Source organism: Geospiza fortis, unplaced genomic scaffold, assembly GCF_000277835.1.
Source record: "Geospiza fortis unplaced genomic scaffold, GeoFor_1.0 scaffold2, whole genome shotgun sequence".
NCBI lineage: Eukaryota > Metazoa > Chordata > Aves > Passeriformes > Thraupidae > Geospiza > Geospiza fortis.
In genome coordinates this window covers 3207722-3219382 of record NW_005054366.1, presented here as the reverse complement: position 1 = coordinate 3219382, position 11661 = coordinate 3207722, and the positions used below count along the sequence as shown (strand labels likewise).

Here is an 11661-nt window from a genome sequence, read left to right as displayed (position 1 = left end):
CGGTCGCGCTCGCAGGACACGTCTGGAGGGGAGAAAGGAGCACGGGAGGGGGTCAGTGCCGCTGTCACCACCGTCACCACGTGTCTGGTGGGGAAATGAGATCACCGTCAAGGTCCCTTCCAGCCCAAAGCGACCCGGGGTTCTGTGGAGGCTCCAGCGGCTGGGGAGACACGGACAGGGCAGAGCCCTCTTGCACCTGGGCACCTGGGCACTGCCATCCCCAGCAGGAAGCACACCTGTGCTGCTGCCAAAACATCTGGCAAAACACACCTGTGCTGCTGCCAAAGCACCTGGGCACCTGGGCACTGCCCATCCCCAGCAGGAAACACACCTGTGCTGCTGCCAAAGCACCTGGGCACCTGGGCACTGCCCATCCCCAGCAGGAAACACACCTGTGCTGCTGCCAAAGCACCTGGGCACCTGGGCACTGCCCATCCCCAGCAGGAAGCACACCTGTGCTGCTGCCAAAGCACCTGGGCACTGCCCATCCCCAGCAGGAAGCACACCTGTGCTGATGCCAGCACCTGGGCACTGCCATCCCCAGCAGGAAGCACACCTGTGCTGATGCCAGCAGCTCCAAAGCACCTGCCCAGGGCACAGAGCTGAGGTGCAGGGGACAACCCCCCCACAGTGTCACCTCCTGCCAGCCCCCTCAGTGGCAGCAGAGCGGAGGAAAGGCCAGGATCCCTTTTTCTTTGAATTGTTTTGGTTATTTTGAGAACCTGCATCATCTGGTTCGCTTCCTGCAGGTGTCCTGCAGCCCTCAAAACAACTCTGGTGCTGCTCTGAGGACGGGCTTTGTTTTGGGCCCCACCTGGGCTCTGTCCAGCAGCACAGACCCATCCCCAAGTACACATGGTTTATATGCATACAGAGCTGCTTTGTTGGAATTTCTGATTTCCTCCTTCTCTATCTCAGAGCAAGGCACGACTCGCTGAGCCTGCAGCTTCTCACCCAGCGGTGTCAGACTCACTTAAATTACATCAACTCAAAACTGAGCCTAAGCTCAAAATCTAAGATTCTGTGATTCCAATTTTACCTCCTGTACAAGGAACTAAAATAGATGACAGCTTTTCTCTGGAAAAGGGCAGAGCTGATGCACTCTGGGGCCAACCCCCCCATGGCTTCTCTCTGGGCCGTGGGACCACGCAGAGCAGGGACAGAAATGGGGCAGGGCAATGGGATTTTCTCTTTCTCAGGACGCTTCTCTGCAGGGACAAGGCTGTGACCAAGCCAGGAGAGCTCTGGCTGACCACTGGCCCTCGCCCTGTCCCCTCTGGGAACAAAGGCTGTGCCGAGGGAAGGGCTGCTGCCCCCATTCCCACGGGAGGAGCTAAAGCGAGGGGCGCAGCAGATGCAGAGCAGAGACTTCTCCCTGGTTTGGGATTTCAGTCACAGCCCAGCAGAGAGGAGGTCACTACACTGCTCTAAAACTTATTTTCTGTTTCACCTGAGGTATTCCCTGCCTCTCGAGCTGCAGCTCTGTGCCCAGCCAGTGTCCCTGTGCCCCCAAAAGCAATTTATCACTGCACTGCTGGACCAACAGCGCTGAGAGAGCAGAGGGGAGGGATCCCAGCCTCACACACACCTCAGCCTGGGGCTCCTCCAGCCCTGCCTGCTGGGACACCAGCAGTGGCCTTTCCCTGCTGGGTCAGCAGAGCAGATGAGAAATCTCTGCCCAGCCCAGGCCAGGAGTGCAGCACGTCCCAGACCTGCTGTGGGAGCACCAGAGCCACTGGAAAAAGGGAAGTGCTTGTTGGTGCTGTGCTCCCCGGGGCTGTCAGGCAAATATTGCCTGGGAGCATCCCTGTGGCTCCACAAGGCACCCCCTGAGCCCCCAGCCCTGCTGCACTGGGACATGGAGCACAGGAGCACGGGTACTGCCACTGGCTGCAGGGCAGGGGTGGCTCAGCAGGGCTCCTGAAACACCTCAGGGGTGCCCATGGCACTGGCAATCAGCCTGGGTGCCCACAGAGGGGTGGGAATGTCCTGGGCACTGCTGGGGGATGCCCATGGAGGGGTGGGAATGTCCTGGGCACTGCTGGGGGATGCCCATGGAGGGGTGGGAATGTCCTGGGCACTGCTGGGGGATGCTCAGAGCCTGCCCAGCCCCTCAGGACATTCAGCACTCACAGCTTCCTAGAAAGTCATTTATGGATCACAACCAAGCTGCCTTCCTTGGAAAGGGCTGGGAAGGCTCATGCTGCTTTCCAGGCTCGGAGTGATGGTTCAGCTCTTTCCTGCTCCCTCTCTGGAGGGTCAGCACCCTGGGCCCCTCAGGAAATTCCTGTCCCTGCCCCATGCCCAGGCAGCACCCCCCTGCCAGGGGTCACTGCTCTCTGAACTCCTCCTCAGCCACCCAGGATGGGCTCACTGTGCAAAACAGCAGGGATGGGCTTGGGGATGGGGGGAAGAGCCACCACCCTTGGCTGCAGCTCTGCTGACCCTACAGGAGAGCCCAGCAGCACCCCGGGCTCCACAGCCAAGTGACCTCATGGACGATCAAATATCCAACTTGGAAGGGACTCACAGGAATCATCCAGTCCGAGTCCTGGCCCTGCACAGGACAGCCCCACAGTCCCACCCCAGGCCTGAGAGCGTTCCCAACACTCCCTGAACTCCGTGCAGCCAGTGGGAGTCGTTGAGGGGTTGAGTTCCCATCGCTCTCCCAGATCCTGCTGCAGTCTCAGGGTGGATGCATGCAGGGTCAGGCTCAGGTCTGAAAATCTTGGCTGAGCTTCTGATTCCTCCCTGGAATTTGGTCTTGGGCAAGGGAAGCTGTAATAAGCACTTAATTTGTCAGCTCTTCAGAGAGGGACCTACAGAACCCACCCAATTTTCATTGAATGCTTTTACTGCCATTTCTTTCTAGTAACAATTTTTTATATAATGCTCACACTTCATTTGGAAACACGTTCCATGAGTCCGTGCCAAATCTTAGGCTAAAGAAATAGCTTAAAGCAGGGCTTTAAAAGTCCAGGCTAAGTCAGCACATTAGAGACTGAAAACCCCCACTTTTTTTTGGGCTGTTTTTTTAGGTCGGTGTGGAAGTCGCTTTAAATTTCATTTAAGCTTCGGCCAGCCAGAGCTAAGCTTTTACTTTTATTCCTGGGAAAAACAAACTTCCTGGAACACGTTTTGTGAAAACAAGGAAAGGTTGAGCTTGGAGCTGAGCTAGCAAATCCAGGGAATTAGGGCTGCTGACCTCTGGCCCTCGGGATGCTCTCGGAGCCAGGGCTGAATTTAACAAGTAAATTATCCCAGGGTCCTGCTCTGGGGCTGAGGTGCCTCCCTGTGGGTCTGGTCAGCATGGTGGGATGGAGGGGATGGATGAGATGGAGGGGATGGGATGGATGGGATGGGATGGAGGGGATGGAGGGGGATGGATTGGGATGGGATGGGATGGGATGGGATGGGATGGGATGGGATGGGATGGAGGGGAGGGAGGGGATGGATTGGGATGGATTGGGATGGGATGGGATGGGGGGGATGGAGGGGATGGATTGGGATGGATTGGGATGGGATGGAGGGGATGGATTGGGATGGATTGGGATGGGATGGGATGGATTGGGATGGATTGGGATGGATTGGGATGGAGGGGATGGATTGGGATGGAGGGGATGGAGGGGATGGATTGGGATGGATTGGGATGCAGAGGGTACATGGGATTCATCCTCACTGACACAGCCACAGCTGGAAAACTGGGAGAAACCCACAAACCCCACGGGTGTCAGCCCTGCTGCAGGCAACATCTTTCTCCTACATTTTATCAAAACAGGGAGTCCTTTCTGCAGCGTCCCTTTCCCACTGGCTCCTGCTGTTAATTAGCAGTTAATTAATTGCTCTCCATGCCTCACTCAGCAGCACCTCCTGGCCTCACCACTCGGATAGGGACTTACACGCTCAAATGGCAGAGAAAATTGGGATTTGCTGCAATTATTTCTCCCATGGATCCCTTGTGGATGAACTCTGTGACTTGCAGAGCCACAGACAATTTCATTTCCTCGCTCAGAGCAAGCAGGAGCACCACGTTTAATTGCCAGTTAATGGAAATGCAGCCAGCCCTGGATAAGGAGGCAGCAAACAGGAGCAGTGGGACAGAGATGGTGTCAGGGACTGACCCTGTGTGAGCAGAGCCTTCACTCCTTGGCCCCCAGGACATGGGCTGGGCTCCACCCCGCTCCCAGAGGAGCTGCACCACTGGATACACACTTGTCCTTCAGCCAGGGGAGCCTGTACCTCATCCCTTTGGAATTCCAAGCTGGGACACCTGTGGAGCAGCTGTGTTTGCTGCTGGAGCCAAGAGCTGGCCCCATCACCTGCCTGGGCAGATTTGGGGAGCTCAGAGACCTCCCTGGTATCAGATCTGGAGAAACGGGCACGAGAGAACTGATTCGTTCCATGGCATGGCCCTGATGAGCACCCGGGGCTGCCCTGCTCTGGCCTGGGCAGGGAGGTGTCACCACCACCAGGATCTGCCATGTCCAGCACAGCCACCACCCTGCAGTGACCAGCGGAGTGACCAGCTCCATTCCCCCTGATTCCTCCTCCAGTACACAGCAATTCCCACTTTTCTGGTCTAGATCTGCTGGATGAACTGCTGCAGGCTTCTCCAGGCCCCCATGCTGACCTGGGGCTCAGCTCCTTTCCAGGACACCATAACCAATTCCCAGATAAATGTCCCCAGCCTCTGGAGCATCACACGGAGGCACTGGGGTGCCCATGGCTCTGGAGCTCCCAGGAGCCATCTAAGGACACTCTCACAGCTGGCTGCAGCTGTAAGGCAACAGCCACATTCAAAAATAACCTTGGTGGAATCTCCAATTAATTTATAACCTGGCAACAGCTCAGAACTCTGGTTCTAATTAATCCCGACCTCCTTTAATTGAGGAGCCGACTGCTGTGAGATGTTTGTGCTTCATCTGTTCCATCTCTGCTCCAAATCCAGCTGATAATGGTTTGAACATTTAAACCCTGCTGGGGTTATTGGCACTTTTGTGTCCAGTGAGGACATGGGCAGTCACAGAGCCAGCCCTGGTTCTGCTGGCACTGCAGCACCTCGTGCCAGAGGAGGGAGAGGCTCCTCGTGCTCCTCACAAAACATGGATTGCTCCAGCCTGAGCCCATCTTGTGCAGTAAAGATCCTCTAAAGCACAGGAAAGGGCTGGAGTTACATTTATGTCTTTCTGGGAGCCTTTGCCTGTGCATTTACACATCTGGGATTTCCTGCCATGTGAAAGTTTTGTTCCCCTTCATGCTTTGGCTGGAAACGTTTGTATTTCCAAGAGGCGTTTCCTGCCCTGGGCTGCAGCCAGAGCATTTATGTCATTTTTGATCCAGGATTTTACCATTTATTTGTGTGCTTCCTACACATCTCAGTGGTTATTCTGGCCCAGCCTTGGCTCCACAGCTCTCATCACCAAGCCTGGCACGGAAATTTTCCCCTGACCAAAACAGCCGGAACCGCACATCGTGTCTTGAGCAGGGCTGACTCATCATTTCCTAAACGCTGGAGTGCCCCATGGCCCTGCAAATGCTCCAGAAAAGGAGCAGATTCATGGCTAAAAACATCCTGATGGCCAACACTGCCAGTGCCCAAATCCCAGTTAACCAAAGCCGGCGCTCCTGCCTGCTCTGGAATTGGTGTTGGGATAACCAAAAGAGCTGGAAGGCTGGAATGGATGCCCAGGCTGCAGAGGGGACCTCAGGGATGTTGGAGCAGCCAGGGATCCACTCCTCCACCCCAGGCACCAGCTACTGCTGCCCCCCTGCCCCACCTCTCAGCCCTCCCTTTGGCCAGCAAACCTCCTGGAGGTCCAACAACACCTTCTGGGCAGCCAAAGAGCTTTTCTTTTGCACAGACACATTAAAGAGATAAAGCTGGTAAGTGACTGACACACTGATATCAGTGACATCTAATCCCTCATTATACTGCTTTTCTGTAAGTGCTGTTAACCCTTGCAGTGCCCGGATTTCTGTCTCCCAGGGAACTGCCTGGTGCTCGGGATGTATTTCTGTGAGTGGAAGAGGGAGAAGAGGCCAAGTGAGTGCCCGTGGTGTGGCCAAGCACTGTGGCTGCAGCTGGGGCAGGTAAATGACAAAGAGGGGCTGGCTCCCTGGAGCACCTGCTCAGACACACCTGAAGATGCTGGAGAACTGCTCCTTTGTTCCATTTGCTCCTGCTCGGCCCAGCTTGTTTCACAAGTCTTGCATTCTGGGACTTTACCACTGAACAGCTTCCTGAGAGCTCCATCACTGGGTATTCCCCTGTGCCTTCCTCTTCCTGAATGCCCTGCTGCCTCTGGGTGGGTCCCTTCACCCCACGGGGTCCCTGGGGTGTCCCTGTGCTGGGTGACACTGCTGACCCCAACAAGCCCATCCCAGCTCACATCCGTGCCAGCAAAACCCTGCTGGCCCCTGGAGGGACGGATGCTCTGGACATTTACAGACAGTTACAACATTCCCACTGAATCATCGAGCAGCCAAGTCAGCCTTACACAACCCACGTAGGAACTGCTGCCTCCACCTCCCCAGATCTCCCACACCGTTCTCCAGCCTGGTTCTGCTCACCTGGCTCAGAGCTGTCGCACTCCTGGGGGTTGCACTTCTGGGTGCTCTCTGGCCACGGCTCGTGGTCACACAGGCTGCTGTCCTCCTCGGCCACCCCGGTCCTGGTGTCGATGCACTTCACCTGGCGCCGCTGGATGCCCCCTCCACAGGGAGCCGAGCACTGCGGGGACCCGGGGCTCAGCCTGGGACAGCTCCAGAGCCACCCTGGGCAGCCTGGGACAGCCCCAGAACCATCCCAGGCTCCCCATTCCCTGCAGGGGCCTGGGCTCAGCCTGGGGACAGCCCCAGAGCCACCCTGGGCACAGGGCTGGGCTCCCCATTCCCTGCAGGTCACTGGAGCCTGGGGACAGCCCCAGAGCCACCCTGGGCTCCCCATTCCCTGCAGGTCACTGGAGCCTGGGGACAGCCCCAGAGCCACCCTGGGTTTCCCATTCCCTGCAGGTCCCCTGGGCTCAGCCTGGGACAGCCCCAGAGCCTCCCCACTCCCTGCAGGTCTCCATGGAGGGGATCAGCCCCGCTCACCTGTCCCCAGGAGCCCACCACCCAGGTGGTGCAGGGCTGGCTGTTGCAGGGCTGGGTGCTGCTGGGCCTCAGGCTCTCCTCGCAGCGCCCCGGCTCCGGGCACGTCACCAGCCGGGCCTGCTCCCCGCCGCCACACGGCTCCGAGCACTGCGGGACACACGGGCAGGGCAGGGCAGGGCTGAGCCCCTGCCTGCACACAGCCGGGCCTGGAGGGGCTCAGGGAGAGCTGCAGAGGGGCTGGGGACAAGGCGTGGGGGGACAGGACACAGGGAATGGCTCCCAGTGCCAGAGGGCAGGGATGGATGGGAGATTGGGCAGGGATGGATGGCATGTTGGGCAGGGATTGTTCCCTGGGAGAGTGGCAAGGAGCTGGGATGGAGTTCCCAGCACAGCTGTGGGTACCCTTGCATCCTTGGCAGTGTCCCAGTGGGACACAGGGCCTGGAGCCACCTGGGCTAGCACAGGGGTCCCTGCCATGGCAGGGTGGAATGAGCAGTGCCCAGGCCAGCCCTACCTCTCTCCAGGAGGACGTGTACCAGTCCAGGCACGGGGCACTGTGGCAGGGCAGCTGTGCCGGGGGCTGTGCCAGCCCTGCCTGGCAGTGGAAGGGCCGCAGCAGCCGCTGGTCCCGGGTGTCAACGCAGTGAACGTCCCGCACCTTGGTGCCCCCACCGCAGCTCCTGGAGCACTGGGGAGGACAGAGACACTGTGGGGAGGGACACAGGGCCACACTGGGGAGGGACACAGACACGGTGGGGAGGGACACAGGCCCACCATGGGGCTGGACACAGAGCCACACTGGGGAGGGACACAGGGCCATAGTGGGGAAGGGCAGCAGGGCCAGGCAGGGGGATCCCTGTGACCCCAGGGACACGCTCTGCCCTGGGTTGGGCTCAGTTGACACCCCACCTGCTTTCCCCCCTTGCTCTAGGCCAAGCCAGAGCACAGTCTGTGCAGCTCATCTGTCACTACCACCCCTCTGAGACCAGCTGGTTTCCAGCTGGAACAAGAACTTTATGCCTTAAAGAACTGATGATGCCAAGGAACAGCAACCACCCAGAGCAAGGAGTGCTGCTCCCCACCACCAACCCTACCGAATTCACCCAACCCAACTGCAAACAGCCCCTGGCAGGACAGAGTGGCCAGAACATTGTCCACACAAATCACAGAACCACAGAATGGTTTGCAATGGACCTTAAAGATCACCTTGTCCCAAGCCCCTGTCATGGGATGACACGTGCTAGACCAGGCTGTCCAGCCCCACCCGACCTGGCCTTTCATCAAATCATTTTGTTTAGCTCTTGCAAATTCCCGACTTTTTTACTAGCCCAGGAAAAATGAAAATACTGTGGGATGAGTAGTTTAAACCCCGTGGCAAGCACAAACCTTTACCTTTGTGAGCCACAAGAGCCCTCCCCAAGAGCAGGTGTGACCCCACACCTTGCCCCGGGGGTTTTGGGACCCTCCCTCCCCGCAGGGCCCGTACCTTGCTCCAGGTGCCCACACGCCAGGCCGAGCAGGGTCTCAGGGAGCACCTCCGGGCAGGGACGGGTCGGTCAGCCGCGGGACAGCCACCGTCAGTGCCGCTGCTGCAGCGCACGGAGCGCCACACGGCGCCCAGGCCGCACGTGGCCGAGCACTGCAACACAGGGAACGCTGCAAACACCTGCCCTAAAACCTGACCCCAGCAGTGCAACACAGGGAACGCTGTGACACAGGGACGCTGCAAGAACCTGCCCCAAAACCTGCCCCAAAACCTGACTGACACCTGCTCTGCAACACAGGGAACGCTGCAACACAGGGAACACTGCAAACACCTGCCCTAAAACCTGACCCCAGCAGTGCAACACAGGGAATGCTGCTGTGTACCCCAAAAGCAGACCTCAGCTGTGTAACACAGGGAGCTGCTGCTGTGCATGCCCACACCCTGACCCCAGCACTGCATCTGGCCAAGGAGGGTGCTGGCTGAGCTGGGGCTGTGGGATGACGTGGGGAGAGGACCTTTCCCCACTCAGCAATCCCACATCAGGCAGTGCTCAGGCAGGGAAGGGGAGGAACACGCTCCTCCATGGCCCATTCCAGCTGCTTCTGCTCTGGCTGGGACTAACCCTTCCCCTCCCTGCCCAGTCTTTGCTCCCTGGATTCTCATGCCCGCAGCAGAGGGGAAAATGGGGCAGCACCCTGGGGCTGATGGTGCCTTTGCCATTTGCTGACCAGTTGTTTCTGAATTAGCACTAATGACCCCAGTCCCAATTAGCACTAATGACCCCATGCTGCCAAGAGAAATGTCCCAGAGGCAGCCAGGACAGGGACAGGTCTCACATCCACAGTGGCCCTGTCACACTTTCAATGGGACTCACCACGTACCTCACTCCAGTTCCCGACCTCCCAGCTGGGCTTGGCAGTGGCTGCTGCGGGGGGTGATGGTGGAAGCAGAACCTCCTCCTCCTCCTCCTCCTCCAGCCTCTTCTCCCAGAGCAGGGGGGGCAAAGGGCTGGGCTGGGACAACTCCTGCCCCCCATCACTGGAGGCAGGTGTCCCTGGGGGTGCCCACGGTGAGGGGTCCCTCGTTGGTGTCCCTGGGGGTGCCCACGGTGAGGGGTCCCTCGGTGCAGTGACACTGAGCGGGGTCCCATGGGAGGTGAGCTCGCTGTGGGGCGATGCCAGATCCGGGTGCAGGGACAGCCCCTGTGTGCCCCATTCCTGGGGGGAGCCTGCAGAGCGGGCAGCTGGGCCGTGAGCCGGGGCTGTGGGTACGGCTGGGCCCAGGCCATGCTGCTGGCTGAGGCCGCTGGAGGTGAGCTGGGCGGCTGGCGGGGCCGTGGCAGGGGACAAGGACACTGGAGGGGCTGTTGTGGCCACCGACGGGGGGGAGGTGGGGGCTGTGGGGCTGTGCAGCTCTGGCTGCTGCCCTCCCTGTCCCATAGAAGGGGGACTCAGGGCAGGGTGGGGGCTGCCAGCGCTCCCTGCCACCTCCCAGCCCGGGGCCTGCAGGGTGGGCAAGGCCACATCTGCCCTCTCCATGCCATGGGATTGCCCTCCTGCCCGCGTGTCCAGCATCCCCTCTGGCATCTCTGCACCAGGAATGGCACTGCTGGTGGCCAGAGCCATTTCCCTGGAGTCCCCGTGGCCTCTCCCTGCAGTGCCATGTCCCTGCGTGCCCACACGGCCCTCGCTGCCGCCGCCCCGTGCTGCTGGCGCAAGGGACACATCCACCTGGGCACGGCCCCAGCCCCCACCAGCGGGGTGGGGACCCCAGGGAGCAGGGACACCCTGCCCCAGGCTGCTCCTGCTGGGCACAGCTCCCTGGGGCTCATGCCAGGGCCCTGCCGGGCCGTGGTTTGCAGAGTGGGGGCTCACGGAGCTCTGGGTGGGCGGGTGGTGCTCAGAGGGGGGCACAGGCACTGCATCCTCCTCCTCCTCCTCCTCCTCACCCAGAAAGGCAGGGGTGGTGTGTGTGGCAGTGGCTGACCCCACATCCTCGGGGCCCACGCTCACGAGGTCATTCCTGGCTAAATGCCCGGGCCCAGCGTCTCGCCCAGGCGCAGGGGCGGCAGTGTGCTCCTCCTCGGGGCCTGGCTGCCCCTGGCTCTCTCCTCCCAGCTCGGTGGTGAGCAGGGCCTCAGTGGGCACCTCCCAGGGCCCCTCCGTGCCCAGCTCTGCCTTGGGCTCCTCGCCTTTGCTCTCCTTCTCCGTGAAGGGGTAGTAGGACAGATCCTCGTGGAAGTTGATGAAGTTATAATCGTAGTAAAAGTCATCCACAAAGACATTTCCTTTCCTGGCTGAGAAGTCCTCCTCGCTGATGACGTTGACATCGTTGGACTCCGGGACGTTTGGGATTAAGGGGTTAAATTTAGGAACGTGCTTGCTGGGGATGTAATGGATCTCATTAAACACCTCCCTGCTGGAGGAGCCGCTGCCAGACCAGTCGGGGCTGTCCCATTTCTGGTGACACTGTGGCAAGGAGCAAAGCCTCTGGGGGCTGGGTCTCTGGGCAGGGTCGCACGGGGTCCCAGAGCTGTTGCTGCAGTGCACTGGGCGCCTCTGGGTGCCGTTCCCACACGTCACCGAGCACTGCGGAGGGAAGAGAGAGGCACAGGGCTGGGGGGTGTCGCACACAACTTTTATGAAAAATCTTTTCTTTAACATTTTTCCTCCTGAGAAGCTGAGAGGCCTCAGGAACAAAAGGTAAACAATGGTTATCTGCTGCTGTGGAATGCAACAGGTGGATCTTTGATTAGCCCTTGTTGGATGTTTGTAATTAATGGTTAATCACAGCCCAGCTGGTTCGGACAGAGAGCCGAGCCACAGACCTTTGTGATCATTCTTTCTTATTCTATTCTTAGCCTTCTGATGAAATCCTTTCTTCTATTCTTTCAGTATAATTTTAATGTAATATATAACATAAAATAATAAATCAGCCTTCTGAAACATGGAGTCAGATCCTCGTCTCTTCCCTCATCCTCAGACCCCTGAGAACACGGTCACAGAGGGGCAGGGCCAGGAGTGGTGCCAGTGCTCCCTCTGTGAGGGCTCCAGGTCCCTCTGGCAGCCCCCCCCCCCCACCCC

General features: G+C 59.0%; 1 protein-coding gene across 1 annotated transcript in view; it reads right to left on the bottom strand.

The window, feature by feature from the left end:
• Nucleotides 1-5456: 5456 nt before the first annotated feature.
• Nucleotides 5457-11661, bottom strand: part of ADAMTS7 (ADAM metallopeptidase with thrombospondin type 1 motif 7) — a 28535-nt gene continuing 22330 nt past the window's right edge. Inside the window, exons 19-24 of the mRNA XM_031059666.1 lie at nucleotides 9460-11166; nucleotides 8579-8731; nucleotides 7607-7780; nucleotides 7093-7239; nucleotides 6571-6730; nucleotides 5457-5527 (exon numbers count right to left, since the gene is read on the bottom strand). Coding sequence (XP_030915526.1) covers nucleotides 5496-5527; nucleotides 6571-6730; nucleotides 7093-7239; nucleotides 7607-7780; nucleotides 8579-8731; nucleotides 9460-11166 — 2373 coding nt within the window. The 3' untranslated portion in view covers nucleotides 5457-5495. The remainder of the gene's footprint in view (nucleotides 5528-6570; nucleotides 6731-7092; nucleotides 7240-7606; nucleotides 7781-8578; nucleotides 8732-9459; nucleotides 11167-11661) is intronic.